Source organism: Chamaea fasciata, unplaced genomic scaffold (genome assembly GCF_029207755.1).
Source record: "Chamaea fasciata isolate MVZ Bird 193981 ecotype frontalis unplaced genomic scaffold, bChaFas1.0.hap1 SCAF_22, whole genome shotgun sequence".
In the NCBI taxonomy this organism is placed as follows: domain Eukaryota; kingdom Metazoa; phylum Chordata; class Aves; order Passeriformes; family Sylviidae; genus Chamaea; species Chamaea fasciata.
This window is the reverse complement of record NW_027094107.1, coordinates 1312437-1338556: the sequence shown is the minus strand read 5'-3', so window position 1 is coordinate 1338556 and position 26120 is coordinate 1312437. Positions and strand designations below refer to the sequence as shown.

Here is a 26120-nt window from a genome sequence, read left to right as displayed (position 1 = left end):
ACAAGAGCAGCTACAAATAAAGCTGAAAAAGGCCAGACTGCCTTTCTGCCTGAGCCTGAGGGGGCTTGATCTTGGCCAAGTTGGTGTAATTTTCAAATGTAACTCAAAGGGATGCTGACTGCAAGTTACATTGAACCGAGTCCCGAAATCCCTTAGGGTCTTGGACAGACCTGTGTCTTGAAATACGTGTGCTGTGATTTCTTCATGTGTATTGTGTAGGTCAGTCTCCTTGCTGGAAGCTCTGAGTAGTGAGGTACTACTACTACCAGTAGTGCTGGTGGTACTGGGAGTGTGCTGCACATGGCAGGGGAGCAGAAACGAAGAAGCTGCAGAAAGAAGTGCAGACATTTTGAGCAGCAGAACGAGGGAGGGTGAGAGGGAAAAATAGAAAAGTCAGGAATGAAAACTAAACCACCACCAGGTTTGTAGGTGATGATGGGTTCCCTGAGAGCATTCTCATGTGCTGCCTAGGAGAGGGAGAAGAGTCTTCCTAGAGAAGTGCATTTCCACACAATGAAGCCTTTGGTCTCTTCCCTTGCACATTTGTAGAGCGCTCACATCTTTGTTCTCCTTACCCCAGGAGACATTCCCATTTTCTTTCATTTACCAGTGTTTGGAAGGGGATGAGGCACTGTTGGGCTTCCTTATTAACTTGGGAACTGTGGGGAGCTCCACATAAATCCCTGAATTTTGCAGTCCTGATAGAAGGAGGGGTTTGTGGAGTCCAACACAAGGTGGAGGTTCCTGCACAGGGAGGGTTTGATGCTGTCCCTGTCCTGAGCCTGTGACTCTTAATCCTGTCTTGCTTTGAAGTCTGAAGCTCAGGAGTCTGCATTAATGAGCTGAGTATGGAATTCCCATGGCACAAAGGTAAAGGTGTGGGTAGCAATGTGGGAAGAGAATATTTATGGGCAGTCTGGCATGTATAGTTAATAATATTAAAAAAGTAATCATGTTAATTTCCTATAGGTTCTCAGGTTCTCAAGGCTTTGAGCATCTTCTCATCCCCTGTAGATCACTGGTCTCTGGCTGGATCCTGTCCTGTCCACAATATTAAATTCCTTGAAGAGTAGAAAACTTGAGGTTTGAAAACTCTTGTCCTTCTCTGCAGTGGGAAACTCGCTCTGCCCCTTAGGCAGGAATGTCTGTTCCTCATGCAGTGTTCCAGAGCTGTGCTTGGCATTTGGCTGTCACTCTGTCCCACTCTGCCAAGTGTCAGTGATCCCTGAATGCTTAAAAAGTTCCTTGGGACTCTCAGAAGATGTGAAGCTCTTCTAAATTTGAGATTTGTCAGGAGCAGAATGTGTTAGAACAATTATTCCTGACTTTGACTTGCGACTGTTAAAACTCACTTATTTTTACCACAGAGCTTGTTCTTTTTAGGGCTCTGAGCTGTTTCTCTAATTCAGGAGCTGTTCTTCCCAATTTTTACTTCACAAAGGAAAATAGTCAAAAGGGCTGTGTATCTCACTACACATACAGCTATATACAGCATTATGAAGTCTCGTGGTTTTATTTTTTTTTTTGTGAACATAGGATTTTTTTATGTATTTAATACCATAGTGTAAATGAATATTTATGGAGGTGTCTGAAGTTTTTGGGTCAGCAGTGACAGGTAAAAATTTGATCCAAGTGCCAGGAGAAAATCCCCACCTCTGACATTGCATTCCCTTCTTGTCCCCAGGGAATTAAAAGGACAAAATATTTTAAGCCGTGGAACGTGCACTGAGCTTTAGTTCGTTAGCTAAGAAGGAGTAGGATGTCTTTCCTCAGCTACATTCAAAACTGAAGAACAAAAAGCTACCTTGAAAAATGGCCTTTGGGAAGCAGATGGCAGAAGCCAAGAAACTTGAGCCCCTTGCTAACGAATACTCTGTCCTTAACATTGTCTCTTTTGTTTCCCACACTTCCATGAGCTGCACATGGATTCAATTTGCCGATTTTTAACCCTTCTTCCTGGTGTCTGAGCACAGTTTGGGAGCTGACACAGGTGAGGTGCTTGGCTTGGGGGTTTTTTTTGCTGCCCCTTTGTCCCTTTGCAAGCTCTGGCTCAGGTGTGTAAGGCAGTCCAGGAGACGGCTTGGGTGCATCCTGGGGAGAGGGAATCAAAGCTTTTCCAGCTCCCTGGCAAAGGGTGGAACAGAGACAGGGCTGGGAGCAGGTTTGCTTTGATGAAAACGAAGCCTCATTCCCACTGTGGCTCCCGTCGGGGAAGGTGGTGGAGCTGTGCTGGGACTTTTTAAAGGAGAGCTGTTTTTCTTGGCACAGCCCAAAAATTGATGGGAAGTCAGGGTGGAGCCAAGGGATTTGGGCATCATGGGAATTTCTCACACCAGCTTGTCTTTGTGTGGCAGCACCACAGCAGTGCTTTCTGCTGAGAGAAGCATTTACATCAGATGTTTATTTGAGACAGTGAAATTTATTCCAGTGAGTGATGATTGCCCAGAGTAACTGCAGTTCTTAGTAATGACTGCATTGTTTTCAAAAGCACAGCTAGCTCTTAGGGTTGCTGTTTGCCAGATTGTTAGAGATCTAATTAATCACCAATTTAAAACAAAAATGGCATTTCACATCAAGCACATAATGCACTTTCAATCCCTCATTTTTCTCTCGATAGCTGTTGAACAAAGATCACCAGCAGAGAGTGCTGGTGCTCTTCCAGAATGTGGCGGCAGCTTCTGAAATTGATTGTAAAATCTAATCAGACTTCATTCCATAATTCTATTTTTAGTTTTTCATTTACATGAAAATGAAATGTTAATCAATTACCTGTAACTTGATATCTTGCTCTCTCTAATTGTAAGTCTTTTTGCAGCTTACTACAGGGGAAAGACTGTTTTTGGGAGCAGATCTGTGTATTCATAAAAATTCTAATTGGCGCTTTCTGAAGCAGTTATTTAAGAGAAATGAATCTATTGCATTTCAATACGGTTTTTGTGCCTAACAGTTTTTTCTCCTTCCATTTCTCTTCTTTAATTTCATGTTCACAATAAGCTGGTCACTCTTCAGTACAGCTTCTCTGTAGCAGGGGAAGATGGTTCTGCTCCTGCAATTAGCACAGAGCTCTTGCATGCACATGGCACTCAGTGTTTCACTGAGACCATGCCTTTACCCTTCCCAGCCAGAGATTGCTGTTGGTTGGGCCTCTTTCATTTCTCACTTACGAGTCTGGTTCTGACATCAGCATTAGAATGAGTTTTAAATCAAAGATCACCCCCTGTCCCCCATCCCCGTGGTATTTATCAATACAGCTGCACCATTTCAAGGCCTGGAGGCTTTGAAGAGGTTGGGCTTTTTGGTATCAAATCAGCCATAGCTGTCCCCTCTTAGGCCTTGTGGTCATTGAAATATCAGGATTAGCAAGGCTGGTTTTTGCTGCAGAACCAGCTGTGCATCTTGTTCACTTGTAATTTCACGCAATCTTTAGTCCTTGACAGCAAACAAATACTGTGCTGAAGTTCAGTGCCTCCATGCCTTACTCTTACAGTTCGCTCTGGTCCAAATCCACTGGAAGCTGAAGGAATCTTTCAATTAATTCCAGCAGATTTTAAAGAGACTTGAGAGGAAAGAGCACAGAGAGGCAAGGGAGTGGTCAGCTTTCCTACATCAAGGTTGTTAACATATAATAGACATCGGTTAAAGGCTTACAGGTCCTTCTCTGGGAGAAGAGCAGTGTTTTTTAAGGAAATCCCTTTGTCCAGACTAACCTTATTTTGCCCAAACTACCTTTAACTGTAGGGCACTGAGGTGTGAACGCGTTTAGGGCAAAGCTGAAACATTTGTTTTTTCATAGTTGGCAGTTGTTTACCACTCTCCTGGATACAGGGCTCTCTTCTGCCTTTCTGCAGCACAGAGAGGGGCCAAGGTTCAGCAGTTAGAATAATTCTCCTTACAGGTGGTACCTGATCAATCACCTCACGAGTGACATGTCACTGCTGACCTCTATATTACATTTCACTGTGGTAAGCTGTTCCTTTTCTCCCCCTTCCTTGCAGGCCTTTTCTTCACCCCAGGAACCACGCTGCACTTGAGTTACAATCCATTAGAGGCACCTCCCAGACTGACAGACTTTTAAAACTCTTCACATGCAGCAGCATGAAAAATCTGAGATGAGCTGGGGCTGTGTTAGAGTGTAAATCACAGCAGGGACAGGACGTGAAGTTGGCTTTGCAGAGGTTTCTATATCAGTTACTTCCCTCCCAGAAGTTGTGTGGTCATCAAAGTTTTATTGTGTAGAATTGGTAAAATAATACACTTGTGTAGAAAGACACAGCAGTTACTTAGTGAGGGCTAGAGGAGTAAGTAGTGTGTAACTGTTCCTGCTCGTGTGTTTTGAGAAGTAGAATTTTTCCAGCAATTCCACGCATGTCAAGTTTGACGGTGGCAATTCCTGGTGCTCTTGATCTGTGAATAGCTGTTCTTGCCATCTTGGTGAATAATAGCTCCTGTAATTCATGCCTCAGTCACTTGTCTGTCTGATTCTGTTTCCCTTCAGAAATGGTCGCTGCTCTCCAGCCATACCCAACAGCAGGACCTGAGGTGCCTTTCTGGCCTTGTTACAGCTCAGGGCTGGACGTGGGAGCAACACCAAATCCTCTGCAGATGACTTAAAGGTGGCCATGGCCACCCTGAAGGTGCTGGGTGCTAAAACCAGGCGGTAAAACAGCAGCCAAAGCTGCAGTGCTGCATGTCTGAGCTCACAGCAAGGCAGGGCCTCTGCAAGTGCAGACTGAACTCTCAGCCTGACTCTGGACCAACCACTCAACCTTCCGGTGCCTTGGTGCTTTCTCCTCACATTTCTTGTGATTTTTACAAGGTTTTGAAATCTTTTAGTCTTGTTTTGATCTGTATTCCCAAATGTGTTGGTTCGCTTACTTCCTCTTCTTCAATGAGTATCTGTCAAACTGACCTGGGGGTGTCCAAGGCCAGGCTGGATGGAGCTTGGAGCAACCTGGGACAGTGGGAGGTGTCCCTGCCTGTGGCAGGGTGATGGAATGAGGTGAGCTTTAAGGTCCCTTCCAACCCAAACCATTCTGGGATTCTGACTTTGGCTTCTATGACAAGAAATACACTCTCCCTTTTCAGAAATTCCTCTTCCTTGCTCCTGCTCACCTTCCTGGCAAACATCCTCAGCTCTTCTTCTTAGTTTTTTTTTTTTTTTACAGTTTCTTTGTATTACTGTCTGTTTACTGTAGGGTCATTATTTTGCCCAATAATGTATTTTATAGACAAAGAACCCCTCACTTTGGTGGGGACGGCCCCAAGAGCTCAATGCCACTTCTGAGCCCTGCTAACGCTTTATTTTTATGTGCAAGAAGAAAAGCTCAGTTCAACTGGCCCGAGATCAGAGATGCAGGGAAATGAATTCAGGCCCCTGTGCGCTGTGCTGAGTGGATGCTGAGCTGAGCTGTGCTGTGTCTGTACAGGAGGGATAATATCAGCAGCTTCCTGAGCTCCAGCTGCTGCGGACAAAGGGCGCCACAGTTACAGCCATTCCTGGAGGGAGGAACTTAAAGATGGAGGAATTTTAAAGGATGTGAAAGACAACCTCTTAAAAAAATTGTAGGTGGAGCAACTCCAGGTTTTCCTAAGCCCGAGATTTATTCTCCTACTTTGAATTAGTTGCCGTTGTAGCGCTTATCTTTTGTGCTTTTTAGCACAAGCACCGTGACCTTTGTGTGATTGCATAAATTGGCCCGAGCACGCTGGAACAGTTATTAGGAACCCCTTTCTTGTGTTGTTTCCTGAATTCCCACATTGTGGCGTGATGTGTGTATGGAAACTGCTCGCTTCCTCTGCTGGCAGCCGTTCAGATGTGTGCTGGAGCTCCTGAGCACCGGCCTGGGCGGGGAAGCTGGGTGAAGGGAGGATACAGGGGGAGAGGATTTTAAGGAAGAGAGTTTGGATTTCAGGCAGCTTTGTTCTTTTGCAGTCCCGATAAGGCTGGTGTCTCCAGTGGTGTGGGTTGAACATGAGCAGTGCTCCTGGAACAGGCAGCAGAGGATCCGAGGTTAACACGCCTCGGGCAAGGCTCGCTGCTCCCCAGTGCCTGCATGGAGCAATAGTTGTGCTTTCCTCATGACTCTGCCTCCTCTCTTTGCTCCCATATTTTCTTTGAGCATGTGGGAGGGAGACAGGATGTGTGACTGAAGCACAGTTCATAACTCTTTCCCTCGCTCTAGCTGTGCACTTCCCTTACAACGCTGCCCCAGAGCATCCAGCAAATGTGGCCTTCAGTAGCTGCCTCTCCGCTGATTTTTTTTTTTTTTGTTTCCTTTGGCGTTTCAAACTGTAAGGTTATGGGATGTTAATGAGCTGTTTACATGTGCTTCTGCATTTGTTCCATTAAAACATTCCAGTGAATGAATGTTGGTTATGAGGGGGGAAAAACTAGATGTTTATAGATGCTGCATTTGGGATTTCTGTAATTCGACTTCCTGAATTTTTGTCCAAGTCCTTCTTTTCAGTGTTAAGATTTGGGAATCATTTATTAATTATTAATCCTTTGGGAAAGGATTTATTTGCTCAGAGCGATTAAAAGGTAAATGGCTGAATCATGCCATTTCTCCTCACATGAAGGCCAGATTTCACCGTGCCAGCATTTGACATGTGGCCAGTTTTTGCACTTTCAGGTTTTCTTTTGGAGACTGGTGACATCTTAGGCCCAAACCTTACCAAATCGGTACTGCCTAGTGGGGTTCATATTTGCATGATCAGGCCTTTATGTATTAAATCAGCTGCGGACACACCGTGACAGCTGCATTCAATTTTTTGTTTGGCTCTTTTTTTGAAATTACAAGGTAATGATCAGGAGCCAAGTGGAAGCTGTCACTGGGAGATTGTCCTCGGGAGCTCAGGACAGGAGTGGCCTCACTGGGGGAGGATTCCAGTGCGGGATTTCCCTATGCAAAAGCTGGAGGAGGAGGTGGATTGTGAGAAAGGCAGGGTACGATTGTTTGTACACAAATAAGTCCCTACTGAAGGACCAGTTTGTTATCTCTGGGCCTTGTTTAGACTGGGGATTTGCCCTGATTACAGGGACGGGATGAGGAGAAGTTGGTGTTGCTTGGCCCATTTCAGAACAAGAGCTTTGCCTCTCTGATGCAGACTGGTTCCACTGCAGAGCTGGCTGTGTTGCTGCCATTACTAATCCTCTGTTAGATCTTCCAAAACAAGACTGCCTTAAGTCTTTCTTTGTAGCAGCATCTTGGGATCCTTTTACAGGCTTTTGAATGGGGTCACATGCACAAAGGTGATGTGTTCATGCTTTGCTGTAAAGGTTGTGGAATGTTTAAAGCTCAACTGTTTTAGGAGTTGAAATTCCACACTGTGATTCCAGGCACTAAAGCCTTCAGCAAAAGCCACATCTGAATGTGGCCACCGTCTTTTATCATGTGATAAAATGCTGAAACACAGCAAAATCAGAGTTGTGTTTGGGGAGAACTGAAGTGTCTTCAGTCTCATCTTTCCACACTGACCATTATTTCCAGCTGTGCCAGAGCCGTAAAGGTCTGTGGATATTTCCTATTAGGATAGCCTAAGCTTTGGAAGTTCACCCGACAGACATTTTGGTTTTAAGCAGAACATTATACACAGGGATCTCCTTTAATACCCTGCCTGTTTGCAGTTAGTCATGATCAGTTCTTGCCTTGCTTTCATTTATTTTCAGCATTTGGCCAGGAAAAAGGGGGGGTGAGTCCTGGGCTGGTGTGCATTGCTCTAAACCCATTTCAGTGGCTCGGCAGGTTGGTTTTGATGGGGCTGATTCCTGCAGGAGCTTCCACAGCTGCCCCAGGTGGCTCCTCCTGCGGAGGGACCAGGGCTGTCCTGGGGGACGCCAGGCACAGCATCCCCAGCCAGGCCAGGGACGGGCTGGTCCTGCTGTGCTCTGCACTGGGGTGTTCTCCCCTCGAATGTTTTGAGCAGTTTTGGGCACCACAATATAAAAAAAGATAATAAGCTTTTAGAAGAGTTTACAAAGGAGGCCACGAGGATGGTGAAAGGTCTAGATGGAAACTCTTAGGAGGAGCGGCTGAGGTCAGCTGGTGTGTTCAGCCTGGAGGAGACCTTGTTGTGGTCTTCAACATCCTCCCGAGGGGCAGCGGAGGGGCAGCTCCGATCCCTCTCTCTGTGAGCACGGACAGGAGCCAAGGGAACGGCTGGAGCTGTGTCAGGGGAGGCTTAGGTTGGGGATTTGGGAGAAGTTCTTCCCCTGCTGCGTGCTGGGCAGGGGCTGGGCACAGCCCCACGGCCGCCAGAGCTCCAGGGGCGTTTGGACACCGCTCCCGGGCACTAGGCAGTGTCGTTGGGGTGCGTGCGCAGGGCCGGGCTCGGCAGCGGCCGCTCGCCGTGCCGCTCGGCGTGTCGGTGCGTCCGCACACAATAGCGGCGGGCGGAGCGGAGCGGGGCGGAGGGGAGCGGAGCGGAGCGGAGCGGGGCGGGGGCGGCGCCGCGGGCGGGGCGGGCCCGGGGGCGGCGGCGCTTCCTGCCCGCCCCGGCCCAGCGCGTCCCGCGGGCCGCCCGCGCCCACAGCAGCGGAAGGAGGCGGAGGAGGGAGGGAGCCGAGCCGAGCCGAGCCGAGCCGCCCGCTGCGCTCCGTGCCGCGCCGCGCCGCGCCGCCCAGCCCGCACAGGTAACCGCGGAGCCGCAGCCCAGCCCGCCCGGGCGCGATGCCGCGGGCCGCCCTTCGCTGCCGGGGCCGCGGGCGCTGCCACTGCCCCGGGCGGCGCTGCCACTGACAGCCCGGCTGCCACCGCGGACTTTCGCCTCTTTGTGTTTGTTCCGCCGCTCTCGAGGTACCGCTATCCTCCTCCCAGCGACCTGGCTGACTCTGGGATTTTTTTTTTTTTTTTTTCCTCCTTCCAGCTCGATTGACTGTTCTGAAAGTATATTTATTTTTAATAAAAGGAAAAAGTCGAGCCACAAATCCAGTTCGTATCACGTTCCTCGTTCTGTGGAGTCCGGCTTATTTCTGCGGTTAAAAAAAAAAAAAAGTTTACTCCCCCTCCTCCAGTTTTATTGACACTGAGGATGAAGAAGGATTTGCAACTGAAAGCGCCTTGAAATACAGCATCTTTTGGAGAGAGCTCTGCAGTTCTCCAGCCCGTTAAATCTCGAATTCCACCCTTTGCCCCTGCTGAATCCACTGTTCTGCCCTTTACTCTCTGGGGTAAAAACCCAAACAACAACAACAAAAACCCGAGGGGGGAAAAGAATACCTTTGGCAGCAGGGAAGCTTTGTGTGACTGACCCAACGAGCTACAAGTGTCCAGTTTCTGAAAAGAAGAAAACCCTTTTGTCTTCAGCAGATCAGTAGGTAAGAGATGTGCTCATGCTGCAAGGGACTCTGCATTCTTTCTTCAGCCTTAACCTGGGAGTTAGGCCGGCTGTCTTCTCTGTGAGCTTTTATCCATCACTTCTCTCCTGTAAAGTTTACTTTTCATCTCGCAAAATTCTTGCAGAAAAAAAAAAGGGAACAAATTAAGCTCATCCACCTATTTCACCAGTGGTAGTAAATTGCCAGAATGAATAGTGATGTACTTGTGTGTAATTGGATTGAGTCGAACTCGGTGGAAGTCGCTGAAGTGGGTTTGTGTCAGGCTGTGTTTGAAAGCAGCCGTTTCTTGTGGTGCTCTTTTCTTTGGAGAAAATAATTGCAGTCATTGCGCTTGTAATGCACGTGTTGAGATTGTCTTCGCTGGTCGTGCTGCACAGAGGAGCATGTATGTGCATTTATGTATCACACGTGCAAACAGGGCTGCCACGATCGGCTGATTTCCTTGTCTCACACTGGAATTTGTTTTACATTAAGTGCTTGACTGCTGTGTCACAAGGTGTAAAAGTGTTGCACCCATAATTAACACGCCTTAACAGATTATTGAACATGGTCAGGAGCACGCTTGGCACTGTGCAGAGTGAATATGAGGGGATGTTTTCTTTGTTTTGAGACTTTTTTTTTCTGAAGTAAGGCTGAAAACGCAGCAGGGACATGTGCACATAATAACTGGATGGAGGCCCAGTCTCTGTGCAGGGAAACATATTTTGCAGAATACCCCTTTCTGTAGAGGCCAAGTGCTGAGTGTGTCCTGCTTTACAAGTGATAATACCACAGTGAATGTCTCATTTTCCTTCTTCCCCACTCTACTCACATTCCTCCTTCCTTCTTTGCTCCCAGCCATTCCTGCAAGGGAAGGACCTGTGGAATTTTGTGTGGCTGGTAGTGAGACTCCTTGTGTGAGGGAAGATTGTATTGTTCCCTGTGGAATCACACAGCATCCCCCAGCAGGAGGAACTGCCTGTTCACGTGGTGAAACCAGCCTTGACATTGAGCTCTTCCCCACTGCGTGGGCTTTTCCTGTGGATGATACAGGAAATGCTACGTATTGCTCTGTCCTGCTCCCTGTTCCTCTTTCTTTTTTTGTTTTCCCCTTCCTCTTCCCTGGGAGGATTTCTTTGGGTGAAGTGGAGTAGGTGGGGCAGCAAGTCAGCGTGCTCTGGGCTGCTGGACCCTTGGAGAACTGGGGTGCCTCAGGTGCCTGACCAGGATCCATCCTGGGGCAGAGGACAGGGTCTTGGTTTTGGCTGCTGGCTCACGTTTTTCTGCTTGACTGTTTCAGGGCACTGAGCCTTTTCTACCAGGCCAGGGTGGGAACGCAAGAACTGTGCTCTCGAGCTTTCCCTGCGCCCTCGCGCTGCTCCCGTGTGAGTGATGGGCAGCATCACGTCAGTTTTTCAGGGCTGCTGTGAAAACATGAACCCTACCATCAGGACCATGACCCTGTTAAATCTCTGGGTCAGACTTTCACCAGGGTTACCTCAGTCACTGCTCTCTGAGGGAGGAGGGTCATGAGTTGACCCTGGAAAAAATTGTGCTGTAGTTGAAATTGCAGGTTCATCTGGGACACCTGGTCTCCCTCTCTCTTACTTCCAGGACACTTATTTGCAACATAACCCCAACCCCATCCTTCAGAGGTTCCTGGGAGCCACAAAGACAACACAGAATGATTTCTTTTTCTTGAGGAAAGGGTGGGATTTCCAGGTGGAGGGAGTGGGGTGCCTGCTCATCCCACAGGCTCTTTGCCTTTTGGATTCTGGAGGTGTTTTGAGGCAGTGTTGGTTGTCCTGGAGAGGGGGCTGGAGGCAGAAGGGAGCTGGGCAGTGTGGAGTGGGCAGAATGGGCCATGTGGTGGGACGTGGCGTTGGAGTTTGCCATGAGACTTTAATTTCATCGTCCTGCCTATTCCTGGCGACACACGGCATCGGCGTGTCCCATAAACGTGGGGCAGCCAAAGCATTCCCCTTTTCCCCAAGCACACTTTGGACTGAAGCTTTGTAGCAGAGAATGCCACAGCTGGGCCACAAGGTTTTCATATGCCCGTGAGACAAATGTATAAAAATTCTCTGCAGCCTCTAATCCGGCTCGAAGGGCAGCTGATTTAGACGTGCCTGAGTGTTTGGGTCAGGAGATCACATTCCATAGGTTACTAGATGAAAGTGCTTCAAGAGGGCATAGCATAAATATTTGATTCATATAGAGGGGATTGGTGCAAATCCTTTTGTTCCTTCCCCAGAGATGTTCTGGAGGAAAAGCACTGTTAGGAGGGGGAAGAAAAAAAACCAAACCCACAACCCATGGAACGACAGAAAACTTGTAACTTCTTTGTGCTAGGGGAAGTTGGATGGTAACATAGTGTATTATTGCTGAATTCCACTAAAATTCTTCTCGTGGGATACACTGTCTTGGAGAACACTGAAGGGAACTAATGTTTTTAAGTGTAAAATGACTCATAATGCATGGGCTCTTGAGGTTGGGTTTAACATTGTATGCAAACATTGCCAGCTGGTGGGGATCTTTTGGGATAAATAAGAACTATATTTGTACAAGAAGGCTTGAATGATGCATTTCAGATGCATCCCGATTAGCATAAGCCATTCACTTTGCAAAAGAATAGCCAGAGTCCCAGAAGTGGAGATAATTTAATAGTTCTCTTGTTCCCTGTAGGCTGTCTTGCATCAGCAGACTGACCAATCTTTTTGTTTGTTTAGAAATAAGGTTGCATTGCTTTGCTGCCACATTTTCCTAACCATGACAGTGAAATTGACAATTTGCAACCCTCAAGTTCTCAGAACATAAATGCTTCTCCCACTTCTAGCCCTTCCTTTTGTTTCCAGTTGAGTGTAATGTGATTTTTTTTTTTTTGTGGTTATTTTGATAGAACAACTTGCACCGTTTAATTCTTCCTAGGGCTCAGCACAGTGTTGCCTTGCTCCATGGCTGGGGCTCACTGTCACTGCAGTGAGCAAACTGTAAAAGTGTACAAAAGTAAAAATCGAGCTCATTAAAGCTTAATTTTCTTAAGGTGGAGCAAAATTTGAGCTTGCTTCAGATTGTTGTCTTAATGCATACACAGGAATAGATGTTGAATTTTAGAATTACCAGCAGTCCAAGAGTGTGTTAGTGTATAAAATACTTTTGGCAGTGAAAGAATTTATCTGTTTAAACCCCTGGTGGGGCAGAACTCCTTGTGCACTTCTTGCTTCGTTCTTACTGGTTTACATTTAAAGAGCTGCAGAGCTCTGACCTGCAGGGAAGACAAACCCCAATGTAAAAAAGTTCTTACACGTTCAGAGTATGCATTAAACTAAAATGTGGCTCCGAACACCTGTAAACGATGAGATTCTCTGTTTGGGGCAGAGCGTGCTGTGTGCTGGGTTCTGTTGTGAATTAAAAAGAAAACGATGACCTTGTTCTTGGCAAAAGGTTCTTGGATTAATGGATGTTCCCACTTTGGGCTGAAGTGTAAATGCTTTCAGAATAAAGTAAGATGCCTGTTTTCCCCCATCTGGCTGTTGTTGCACATTCCCACATTTCAAGGTATTTTCAGACATTGACTTTTGAAGAAGTCCTCTCAAAGGGTTCCTAATCAAAGCAGCCTTATGGATTTTTTTTTTCCTCCTTGCTATTGTGGACGATATAGTAGGAGTGGAATGTCCTTGGTTGCCAATGTTTGCTGCTAGGTATCCCCCTTCCATGGAGACCAAGTGTTTAGAAAAGTGTGAGAACAGCCATTCTTGGGGATTGGCAATAAGGTCCAGGGCTCTCTTTCTCCTCTTGTGTCCACTGAAATACAAGAGAGGACTATGAGGTTCCTCATAGAAGTGTTCCAAACTGCTTGTTGCTGGGGTTATGCATTTGCAGGAAGCCCTGGAGGATTTGTCAAAGTGATTTAGTCCATTGTGTCGAATCTGGGCCACAACCCATTTCTCTAAGCTCATTCCTTTCAGGAATTCTGTGCTTTTCTTACTTTCTGATGAGTAGTTACTTTCTAGGTTAGACTTCCACATACCCTGGTGCCTGATCTTCTCTCTGCACGTGCCCCATATGTGGCATCAGCATCATACTGTAGATTTAAATCATCGTCTTTCGTGAAAGAGCAGGCACATACCTGCCCTGTGAGTCCAGTTTGGCTGCAGGAGTTGTTAAACCCTTTTAGACAGGGGAGAGTGTATTCCCAAACAGCTCTGGAATGCAGTGCTGGCCACAGGAAGAGCTTCATGCTTCAGCTTCCATGACCATGCCTTCAACCTTTGCAAAAGCATTTGGTTCATGCTTGGGACGGATCTGATGCTGGAATTGTGTCCCTGTGAAAGTAATGGGCTGTATGGAGAACTCTAGTCACCAAGTCATAATCTTGCATATTACCTGGCTCTGCAGAGTACCCTTGAAATGTTGTCTTCAGGACAGGAAAAAGCTCTAACAACTTTGGGGGAAAATAGTGTGAAGTTGTTCCTAGGAGCAATGAATTTTTAAACATGCAATATAATCTTTTCTTACTTGCCTACTCTGCCTGTAAGTGTAAGGAGTTTTTCGTGGTTGATGGAATTTGTGTTTGCATGGACACTTGGATGTCATTTTTAAAGTGAGAATAGATTTAAAACTTACCTGTGTATAAATTCAGGGCAAACCAGACATTTGATGTCAGTGCATGAGGAGTGAATAGGAATGGAAAATGAAATATGAATTAAAACAAAAACAAAACCCTGAGAACCGAATTCAAAGGCCTGTGGAAACAGAACTTCTCAAGGCTTTCAAATGCTGTCTCAGCAGAGTGGAGAGGTTTGTGTGAGGCTCCCAGGTTAGGCAGAGCATGTGTTGGAGTCTCCCCTGTGGTGGATGCTGGATGTGTCATCCCTCCCATAGGGCTGGGCTGGCCCTGGGGCACTGAGGGCTCCCTCCTGTTCCCCATGGCTCAGTGTCTCCTCTACCCTGGCAGGCACTCTGCATTCTTGGTCCTGCAGAAGGGCTGCGGAGATAAATGCTGCCATTCAGACTCGCTGCTTTTTTACTTTCTCGTCCTCTCTGAGAATGACTCTTGTCTAGTTTGGTTGTGTCTCAGCTTAAAATAACTTGGAAAAAAAAAAAAACCAAAACCTAAATGTTTGAAATTCCTTGGGAGTTTGGAGAGGTCTTTGGTCATTTTCCTTGGTAACCAACGTTGGCCTAGATAAGGTTCATCAGTATTGGTCACAGCATAGAACCAGACTTTGTGTAAAGGACAAAAAAGTTCACTGAGCCAATAAAATAGGTTTTTAAAGGCTTATTTGTATTAGCAAAGCGCTTACAGTGTCCAATAGTAGACCAAAATGTTGTTGAACAGTTCTCTTATATGAATGTTTATAAATTAAGCTAGTTTAGGATTTTCTTTAATGAATTAATTAGCATTTGTAAGACCTTGTCTAAGAGTTGTGTCACAGTAATATTTTCTTGAAAATGTTTTGTGTCTCTACACAGCTTGTTTTTTGAAAGAATTACTTAATATATTAGGATTATTTACTGTAACCCTCAAGGAAACTAATTCCACATTTCAGTGCCTTTGTTCCCATCAGGGTTTGGTGGACTTTTTCTGCTGTTCTAATTTGGGTGATTCTGTGTTCAGCTGAAACAAATTTGATTGCTTCATACTGGGGCTAGCCTGTCTAGTTGTGGGGCTTGGGAAAACATATCTTCCTTGTTTTCCCATTGTCTTTTTGAAAAGAAACAAAGCTGAAACCTCCTCTGTATTTCTGGAGAGGCAGAATTTAAAACCAGTGTGAGATGGCATCCCTGCCTGTGCTGGGGGGGGGGAGGTTGGAATGAGATGGGTTTTTAAATGGGTTTAAATGGAAAATAGTTTTTTTTTCCAACCCAAAGCAGTCTGGGATCCAGGGACAGCCTGTGGAGGTGCGCAAGGAGGTGGTAATCTGGAATTTTCTGGAGTCATCACAGCTGAGTGCTGATATTTGTATTGGGTAAAAACAAAATCGGAACGATTTTACTGTAGAATGATGAAGGTTGAAGAGACCAAGGGCCATTACATAGCCTGTCCCACCCTTCCTTTGGGTAAGATCAGGGATCTGGGGAGAGCAGGCAGAAAAGTGCACTCCAAAGTTACATGAGAAAGAGCAGCTTTTGCTCTTGTCCAGTTGGGATTGGGTGTGGAGCACTTGGATCTTCTTTAAAAAAGAAAAAAGTTGTAAAGAAAGCTTAGTCCCCCTGGGGGGAAGAGTGGATTTAGCATGTGTTGGAAACCCAGTGGATTTCTGATTTGGGGGAGAAGGGATGGCAATAGAAACTGTGTGTGGGACACTGCTGCCCCCATCCCCTGCTGCTCAGGGGGTTTGAAGGGAGCTTTCCCTGCTTTAGAGCTGGTGCTGGGGAAGGCAGACTGCAGGATGTGTTCCCCTGGGAGACCCAGGACAGCAGCTTTTCCTGCCTGGAGAGGCTCTGGCACTGCATTCCTCAGGCAGGGGAGGGCTGAGTGCATTTCCTGCACGAGCCCTGCTGGCATTGACTGAGCTCTCAGGGGGAGCAGGAAAGGTTAATCACCTTGGATTTGTGCTCCAGGAGCCGTGTGTTACCTCTGGTTTCTGTGCACTCGGTGAAGTTCATTTCGTTCATTAGGGCTCTAAATCTTTTAACTATTTTTCTGCAGCTGCTGGGGGTCCTTTGTATCTCCTCCAGCTGTAGAAAACACTCAGAAGGCTCCTCTGCCTTCTGCTTGCACGAGTCCTGGGGTGCCAACATCCTTGATCCATTTAGGCAGGATCTGTGCTTGCTGCTCCTGTTACTCCAGAAAATCTTCTAGCGGTGGTGAAGTTTATGTTAGCAAGGCAGAAGTAGTGCTGGTGTGGTTTACACGAGGTTTCCTAAGCAGTACACCTAAACCCAATTATTTCCTACTGTAACTGCAGCTGGTTTAGAGTGGCCACTGGAATACTCGCATTGAAGGAAATCAATTCCCCGAGTGAACATAGCTGTGGCAACAAAAGACATCAGTGTAGGCCAGGACTTAGCCAGTCACCACTGTGCTAAAATGAATGGAGTAATATCTTCCTCCCATTGTGGTGGTGAGGCTCAATTAATCATCTTACAGGTGATTAAGGGTTTTTTACAAGGTGCACATGGGAAGCCCAGGTGGTTATGATAAAAGAACACCACCAAAACCACTCTTATAACGTCCTCGCTGTCTAAGAATGTGTTGGGCTGGATCTTGTGTGGGGTTTTCTTTTTAACTCGTGTTTTTAACCCGTGGTACCCACTGAGATCTCTTGGTGGTGTTGGGCTGTCCCAGTACTGCACTGGGTTTGTGCCCTTCCTTGGGCCACAGCGTCTCTGGCTGGTGAGTGGCGATTTACCTGTGTTTTAGCTGTTGCTTTTTCTAAGGGAAACCAAAAGCAGAGCTTAGACCAAAGGAGGGGCCATTCCTGCCTGCTTTCTGGGTTCTGTGGATAAGTCCCCTTAAATTCTGTGAAACTGCATTCTGAAATAAGAAGAGCTCCTCCATATGGGGGCTTAAAATAGTTTAAATTGTGGTATTGCTAGAAAAGCCAGAAAATTCCGTGCTAAAGTTAGGCCATAGTGGTTGTTTTCTTCCCTGCATCCTCCTCCACCTGTGTTTTTTTAATTTGTGTCAACTTAGGATATAAATTTTTGGGATGTCACAACTGACATGTGAGGAAAAAGTACCTTAAGGTGGCACAAAATGGATATATCTGTTTGGGGACTGTATTTCCATTGTTTTCAGGACTGCTTCAGCTTTTCGGTTCGAATTTTGACTTTATTTTTAATGTAGATGGCGATTCCAATCCTTTTTTTTTTTTTTTTTTGAATCTCAGCAGCAATTAAAAGAGTCTGATCCTATCTGTAGGGACAAATGATGCACTGTCAACATTTTGCTCCCTTCTGATAATGCACATGAAACTGGTTTGCGTGTTTGAAGATTACATTTTACTCTCACATGGTTTTCATTATCTGAGAGCCCCGAGGAGAGGCCTGGACTAAATCAGGGAAGGAATGGAGAAACCACACAATGCAATGAAACTGGTGCTGAGGCATAGTTGGGATAGTTGTGGGCCAGGGGCTGCTGACGACAGAAGCAGGGCGCTGCCTGAGTGCCAGCAGCAGCGAGGAGTGGAGCATTCGCAAAAACAGAAAACAAAGCTCGATGCTGAATTAAAACTGCGGCTTGGGCTCGCAGCAGTTCCCCAGTTGTGCATAATTACTGGAAATCGCCGGAGTTTGAGGCAGATGAGACGTGCTGGCTCTGTGCTGGGAGGCAGCCCTCTGACATGAGACCTGGTGAGGCTAAAGCTGCGAGAGCCTGAGCCGGTTTTAGCGAGGAGACGTCTAAAAGGTGAGATCTTGGCCTTTCTGGGGCTGGTAGCAGAGCTTCCGCTGCCTGTGCTGGAATTAGCGTTTCGTTAATTACGCAGAATTGGCAGTACCTGCCCCTAAAGGGTTGTGACTCTGCACATGTGTGAGCAGCGTTAGGTAGTGCTGCACAGCAGCGTAAGCGGTGTGATGTCTTCATGTAGAAATATTCTCAATAAAAACAGCTGGTTTTCCTATTAGACTGGTATATTCAGAATAAATCCTTCTGCCCCTGTGACTTTTAAAATTTTATGGAGGGACTTGAAATTCCGTAGTGTTCTTTTCAAAATGCTTAAAAGCCACGACACATTCCTATTTATACTGGGCTTTGTAAATGTTCAGCCTTTTTTTTTTTTTCCTTTGTAATATAAAGCCTAAATTATGTTGGTGAAGATTATAGGAACTTCCCTGTGAAGAAATTGATACTTTTTAGTGAGGGGAGCAGTAATTCAAAGGTCAGGTAAGGTCTTCTCAGTTTTTTCCTTTGAGATGTAATTTAGAGGGGATCTTCCTATGTTGATGTCTTGACTTATTTATCTCCAGCCAGTCCAAGCAACTTGCTGCCTTTTCTTCAGGCTTGCCAGGCTTCCCTGTGCCTGCTCCCAGTGACACTTGAGGGGCAGAGTTAGGGACAGTCAAATCCTTGCTCAGGTGGACTCAGTTTGGCTGGCAGAGTTGTTAAAACCCGGACCAGTCTTTGGTTGTTCTCGTGTTGCCGGAGCACGATGATCTAATACAATGGGTATGCATCTTATTTGCCCCCCTGCGGGTGACATTGTTCTTGTTTTTCGTTAAAAGAAGGAAGTTTTTCTTGTTTGCCCGGTGACTTTGCCCTTCTGGAATGAAGATGAGTAATGCTGGCCGAGCTCCATGCACCTGCTCGGTGCCACCCTCCGGGATCACCTGAGCCAGGGCAGCAGATGGAGGCAGGCAGGGCTGAATGGGAGCTGGGGAGGTGTTTATGGTTGGAGTCTGGAACCTCCTCCTGCCTGGGAGCAGGTGCTAAAGCGCTCTCACAATGCTGGGACTTGTTGAGTGCTGCCTTGCAGGTCTGGGTGTTGGTGCCAGACGTTGGGAACCTTTATTCTCCAGCACTATCCTGGTGTGTATTCTCTCCCTTTCTCCTCCTCCTCCTTGGGTAGGACTGAAAGGAAGCAAAGAGCATTCAGTGATAACTTCCACTGTTCATTCAATATTTTGGGACTTTTCCTCTGAGTCCCTGGTGCTCCCAGCCACTCCAAAGTGAGAGTTTGTGCAGAGCAGCCACGGTTCCAGTGGTCTTGGAGACACGGGTTGAGTGAATTCTGCAGGATGAGGGATCAGCCTGCTGAGGTTTGCGTGGGCCATGGAGCAGCAGAGTGTTTCCATTACCCGGGGGTGACTCAGCACGGGAGTATTGCCCAGGGCCCTCCCAGCTGGTTCTTTCCACGCTCTTTCCTGTCCCCTCCTCTATTACAGAGTGCAGGTCTGCCTGAAGAACCTAAAGAAGAACCTGCACCTAAAAAACGTCATCTACCTTCATGGTAGCATCCCATCCCCTGCTGCCAACCAGGGTGGGCAGTATCACGAGCACATCCTTTAAGAAAAACCACAGAATTGCTTTAACAGAATTTGCTGCTGGAGTTTGAACTCTGTCACTGGATTGTTTCAGGTGTGAGCAGACACAAAACTTAGGAGTAAAACTGAAAGTGCTTCACTGTACTGAGGCCTGGTGAGGTGGTGAACCTGTTCCCATCCCACCTGATTCGTTAGCTAATTAGCTCCTTGGCTAAGCAGTAATTCTGGGCAAGTATGCACAGGCTGTCCTCACAGGGACTCTTGCATTCCTCTTCGTTTCACAAGCTAAAGAAAGATGCTCCTCTTTGCTTGTGAGGTTATTATTGCTCCATGCAGGTTAATTGAGCTATAGCATTAGAGCCACTCATCAAACAGTGGTGAGTCACTCACTTGTCTAAGCTTGTTTATTTTTATAATGCTGGAAAATATTTGCATGCTGTACAGAAATGTGCTGCTTTGGTTCCCTACAGCCTGGCAGTATTATCATTTTAAATTCTTCATTAGTCTTCCTTCCTCACGAGGGACTGGCAAGGTTCCTGCGTATAATTACATGATGTTTAAGACAGAAGCCTCAGCTACTGGGTTTTTACACAATGTCCTGCAAACACGAGGCTTTTCTTCCTTAAATAGTACCTACACTACCCCCCTTTTGTGCCCATTCTTGATCTCAGCATGGTGAAGCATTATTTGCAATGCCTGTGTTAGTCCTACCAGTTCTAGGTTCTGATGTTTCCTCAAGAGCTTTTCCCTCAAATTACCCGGAGTAATTTCAGACCAGAGCTTAGAGTGAGGTGTAAGATGATAGAGCTGCAATGCTTGGGAGCAAATTGCAAAATTGATTCAGCCTGCGAAATCTCACCGTGTTTCCTTGGGTGAGATTTGATTTAGACCTGAATTTTCCACTGGAAAAGGTGTTTCTAGGCTTTGTGGCTGTGGAGAGTGCACCATCCAATCCATACAGTTTGACAGAGTTGTTGGCACTCTGGCTTCAGCCCTATCAATCATAATAGATGTAGGCTAAACCCCCAAATATGTCTGTTTAAAGTATCTACAGAACCTTCCCAATTGCCTTCCAGCTCTATCATAACAACCTTTCCGGTGCATCTCACTAATTTCCATCTTTGGCACAGTGGAAAAACCGAAATTGCTGGAAGAGCCTGACACAAAATAGGGTTTGGTGTCCAAATAAATAACACATGGGCTTCAGCACCAGTTGTACTGTTCATTTTTGTGTTTTGTTAATAGAAAAGTTAACTCGTTGGTTCTGCCAGGAGTTTCCAGCCTGCTCAGAAAGCAGATTCCAGGAATGCTGCCACCCAAGTTAGTTGCACAAGATTTTCTTTGTTAATTAAAAATAATGGGCTAAAACTGGAAGAAACAGGCTACCAGTCGGTATTTAAAGAAAGTGGATTTGTTGGCCAGAATATCTTCATGTTGTATCTCAGCCCACCTTTTGCTTTGGGTTTCCAGGTTGATTTCTAGTTTTTACCCACACTAAAATTAGTAGTATTCTGTTCCAGCAAATGTTTTCAGTGTGAGCTGTGCCCTCCCTCCATCAGCTCAGCAGAATGAGCTGGTAGTGCTGAGGAATGAAGCTCTGTGTGTGTGAAATGGTTCCTGGAGCATTTCAAGGAGTTAAACATGCACAGATTGGATTTGTCTGTTGAAAAAAAAAAATCTTTAAGGCAGAGAGGCAGAATCTCAAGCTGGGTTGTATCTTTGTATTAAAAAAAATAAACAATCCCCCCCACCTCCTTAGATTTTTCCAGTTGAGACAAAAGAAATCTTTGGGTGGAAAGGCAGCATCATATTGCATAATAAAAGCCTTTTTATGCTCTAATAAAAAGGGTTGCTCAGGGCAGCTTGGTTTAAAAAAAAAATTAAAAAAAGAAGAGTCAGTGATGATTCTGGTGTGAGGGGGACGAGGAATCCGTAACTTCTGTTGTGCAACACTGGGGAAAGAGGCTAGAAATTGCTCTAGTTATCTGCTATCTTTAATGCCTGGTTTAAAGGTTCTTTACTGCATATTTGCTGGCAGCTGGTTTCAATATATCCCTCTCGAGCTAAGTCACCAGTTAAGAATTTGACATTAGCTGCTTTTTTCAACCACCATCTTGAAGTACCACACCACACAACACTGCCTTGTTCTCCCCTTAGATATTGTTCATGTGCCTTGAAATTGCTGTTGACACCTCAAGTATTTAACTTGCAGATCTGAGATAGTTTTTGCTGGGTGTGGATTTGTGCCGTAGTAAGTCAGAGACAGAAGTATCCTCTCGTCTGCATTCCTTCACTACATCTGTTCACTTTATTTTTTTGCAGCATTCCAGGAAATTAAGTAAAATTATACGTATCAATGAATATTTTTAGTCTCGCTAGTTTTGTTTTTTATTGCCTTTCCTTAAAGTATGAATGCACTGAGTGCCCAAATGTGTTCCACGTCTTTTGCATTGCTTGCCTTTTTCTTTAGGACACCTTCACTAACTGCTTCTTGTTAACATACCTAAATACACATTCTTCTGTATTCTCCTGCTTTTCCTCTCAATGGTTAAAGTTTCTTTACTGCTTCACATTCTGAAGGAGAAAAGTAACGTAATTAAAGAGTGTTTTGGGAATTAGAGCTGTGCTCTGCAATGTATTTCTGGCATAAGCTCTTGTCAGTGTCCTTTTCTTCCCCTGACTTTCCCAGTCTGTAAAATAAAGCTAATATTCACAAAATGATAATCCTCACACTCATTTCTGAGGCACAGTGTGGTGAAGTTTATCAAGCATTTCACCGTGTCACCATCCAGCAGAGGATTTCTGCTGACACTGTTTGAAACACTCAGCACCACTGGCAAAGGAACCATAAGCACAGGGCATCCTCATCTGTGCTGCAGCTTTCATTCTGAGCAAAAAATAAAACAATGGAGTTAAAGAATTAGCCGGTTTTAATCACTGTTTCACTTGGAGGCACAGATGGGACAAAGCATTACTTGGCAACATTTAATCTTGGAGCAGAAATGGTCATGATTAAAGCAGCAGCTGGAGTAGATTGCTGGGGACACGGGGGTTCATTCATCCTAAAGGGATCAAAATTGTTGGGCTCTGGGAGAAAACAAGAAGCTACAAAAGGAAAATCTGAAATGTGGGCCAAGGTTTATTATTTCTAGGGTCTCATCTACTGATTAAAATGATGTTTTCAATATTTCCCTCAGAATTACTTTGGGAGCGAGGAGAGTATCAAGTGATCTGGGCTGCTGAGGAGGAGCCTGAAGCCGTCTCTGAGTGGAGATCTTGGATTTGCAGGAGGAAAGGCTGAGTGTGTCCCCCCATGTGGCAGAACTGCTCCTCCTTACCAGGGGACTCCAAGTGAAGGACAAAGGTATGTGCCACTTCCAACAGGATTTCAGAGGAGTCACATTCCAGGTCAGCTAACAGGGCCTCAATTCCTGCCTGCTGAGCAGCCTGCAGTGAGGTGGATTTTAACTTTCTCTTCATTAAGGTTTGCAGAAGGGAAGAAACAGGGAGGTTGTGGAGATGCAGCACTAAGCAGACCCTTCAGGCCTCCTGATTCCTTGTTCTGCTACAGAAAAAACCTGTTGGGAACAAGTTACCTTCTGCTAAGGGACAATGTAATACAGAAAAATGGTGTCAAAAGAAGATTCTAGAACAGGAACGTGTGTTCTGCTGTCAGGGCAGAGCCGCAGCTTGGCCAGCGAGTGAGCCTTACTCTCTATTCTGAGCTGTTCTAGCTCAAAAGTAGCTCTGCTTTCAGTTACATGTCTCAAAGGTGTCATTAATTTTTAATATTTCAACTCCAACAAGGCCAGTGGGCCTGAGTTTCCATGACACACTCCTGACTCCACTGGGAGACTGAGCGAAACGTAACTGCTGTTGGTCACTGGCTAAATCTGTACTTAGGATGTGCCTGACATTGGCTCTTTGTGTTTCTCTCATTGGGACGCAGTGTTTTTTCCTGCCACTCAGAGGTCTTTTTCTGTTCCTTAGATCAGACAACTCTTTTTCCTCCCCTTGCATTTGCATGCATTCCGTCGAGGATATTTAGATGTGTGAGGATTTGGTTGCCTTTGTGCAGCAGGAAGTTCCTGAGTCCTCACTTGCACCGTGCCTGGGGTTTTCTGCAGCAGGGAGAAGAGGTGCTGATCTCACTCTGGGCATTTCATAACTCTGCCAGCCTGTTGGCTAACTAGGTATTCATAAATTGCTTTATCTAAGCGGAGAGATTTCTTTACTTCTCTTAAACCGTATGCTATCTCAATGGGCCTCTTTTTTGTTTCTTTCTTTCCCTTAAAACTGGCAAGTTGCTGATTTCACACTTCAGTCCTTGTCTGCCTACAAATATGGGAAGTGTATTTCACTGTTGGTAACTCTAAGTATAAGGCAAACAGGTTTCAGGCATTTTTACCATCATCCTGTGAATTCCACGTCTCCTTTTTGCCCGAGATGCTGTCTGAGGTATTTGGCATGCATCCCTACAGCTTGCAGTCAATTGATTTGCCTATAAACTTTCAAATCACCTTTCATCACCTTTCTGAGGCTTTGCCCGCCCCCGGGCATGCAAGTCTTTCTTAGGTCAAGGGCCTTGATGACCCCCATTGTTATGGGAACCTTTGGTAATCTAACCTGCTTTTTTTCTGTATTTCAAGGCGCAGCTCCTGAATATCTCTCACTCGATCCACTCGGGCGCTAATAACCGTGTCTCCTTTCCTTAGGTCAAGGGCAAGCTTTTACATTCCACCCAAAAGGCACCGCAGTTTGAGATGAGGAATTCAGAAGAGCAAGCAGCTACGACAGTTTTACAGCGCCTGCTGCAGGAGCAGCTCCGATACGGGAACCCAAATGACAACCGCAACCTCCTCGCCTTACACCAGCAAGCCACGGGCAATGCCCCCCCTCCTTTCGGCAGCACCGGCGGCGCGGCCCCTCAGAACGAAGGGCTGAGCTCCCAGGACCACCAGCTCGTGCCTCATGCTGCCCGCCAGGAGCCCCAGGGCCAGGAGATACAGGTGGACAACAGCATCATGGAGAAGCAGCTGTCGCCGCGGCTCCAGAACAGCGAGGACCTCCCGACCTACGAGGAGGCCAAGGTGCAGTCGCAGTATTTCCGGGGCCAGCCTCACGCCAGCGTCGGGGCCGCCTTCTACGTCACGGGCGTCACCAACCAGAAGATGAGGACCGAGGGGCGGCCCACGGTGCAGCGGGTGAGCCCGGGGAAGGTGCACCAGGACGAGGGGCTGAAGGACCTCAAGCAAGGCCACGTGCGCTCCCTGAGTGAGAGGCTGATGCAGCTGTCCCTGGCCACCAGCGGCGTCAAGGCCCACGCGCCCGTCACCAGCGCGCCGCTGTCCCCGCTGTCCCCGCTGTCCCCGCAGCAGTCCAGCGACCCTTACAAAAATTCCGGCTCCAATGAGTTCTACAAGAACTCGGTGCAGCCCCCTTCCCAGCCCAGCATGAAAGGGATGGAGCAGCGGGGGCCTCCCCCGGAGTATCCGTACAAAAACGTGTCCACCCCGTCTATGAACTGCAAAGCTCAGGACTCGGGGCATTTCTATAGTGACCACCGCGTGGGCCAGCAGGGAAGATCTGATGGGCCCATGATGAGGTATCAGCATCCCCCTGAGTATGGCTCAGTCAGGTAAGCCAGAAATTAACGCCTGTGGCAGCCACGTAGGGAATGACAGTGCAAAACTCAGTCCATCACCTCCACGCCTGGGGCAGGTTTTCCTTCGACAAAGACCCCGTCTTCATTACACGACGTGACACATTGAGTCAGACTGTCTGGAAGGACTGTTACTTGCTTCAGTAGCTGGCTAGAGAGGCCTGATGCTTTTTTACAAAAAAAACCAAAAAAGATCCCAAACAAGCCAACTTGATTTTATAGTATGGGGAAGTTTAATGCTGAGGCTCCAGAGCCTCACAAAAGCTTTACTACAAAAGCCAGAGTTCTGATGTGATTCATTGTAGAAACTTGCAGTTAGTTACTTTTTGTGAGACTGAAGTTGTTCTTTAATTCCATCTGCCAGACAAAAGATTTTTCTTAAAACTGCATCAGGTAGGAAAGGAGAAAAGTGAATGAAAGCAATAATGGTGCAGGTAGCAAAGATCACCTCTGAGCTTCCTGTAGAGTTTTTAAAATTTTATTTTTAGTGGACTGAAGTGTAGGAGAGGAAAATGGAGGATGCTTTGTGCCTCATCCCAGACTTGCTTGTTCAGCTTCTGCTCATTTTTCTTGCATCATTTGAAATCTCAGCCTGTTCTGGCTCCCTCTAGATAAGGAGCTGGATTTGGCTTGGGCCAAACACTGATGTCCGTGTGGGAGGGTGAAGTTTTATTAAGGTGGGCTAAAACCCCAGCTTTACTTCACCTGTTCCCATGCCATCCCATCTCTGCCTGACACCAGGTGGTATCTGGTGTGATGATTTTGGCCTCATTTTGAAACTAAAAGGAGAATTCAGAGGAGCAATGGGAGGATGTAAATGGAGAGTTCTCTGTGAAGTTGTGTTTGCACATTTTGAGGGGAGCATGGAGAAACCAGTCAGCGTTTGGGAGCGGAGTCTGAGCTTTAGAGAGTTTGAATCTGCTCAGAACCTTCCTAGCCCTATGAGGAGCTATTTTCAGAGTTTGTCCACCATTGTTTGTGATCTGAAATGACTTCAGCAGCATACAAGCCTGATGAAAAGGCCCTTTGATCTGGCTAAATAAATAATAAAGAGGCCAGGAAAAGGGGAAGTAAAGGGTTTAGGGGGGGTAATGATTGTAGAAACTCGTTGCAAATGTTTTTGCGGATTCAAAGGCCTCAAACCCTCTGTGCACACGGGACAGGGCAACAGCTCCTCGGTGGTTCTGCTGCATCAGAAATACTCCTTATATT

At 46.4% G+C, this 26120-nt stretch overlaps 1 protein-coding gene across 3 annotated transcripts in view; it reads left to right on the top strand.

Moving 5' to 3' along the window:
• The first annotated feature begins 1918 nt into the window (after nucleotides 1-1918).
• AMOT (angiomotin) overlaps nucleotides 1919-26120 on the top strand; it is a 52592-nt gene continuing 28390 nt past the window's right edge. Inside the window, exons 1-3 of one of the 3 annotated variants that reach the window (XM_066202306.1) lie at nucleotides 1919-1990; nucleotides 22444-22610; nucleotides 23962-24884. In XM_066202306.1, coding sequence (XP_066058403.1) covers nucleotides 24010-24884 — 875 coding nt within the window. In that variant the 5' untranslated portion in view covers nucleotides 1919-1990; nucleotides 22444-22610; nucleotides 23962-24009. Of the gene's footprint in view, nucleotides 1991-8544; nucleotides 9317-16510; nucleotides 16659-22443; nucleotides 22611-23961; nucleotides 24885-26120 lie in introns of those variants that run through there. The other 2 variants (XM_066202304.1, XM_066202305.1) reach the window with 2 other exon arrangements.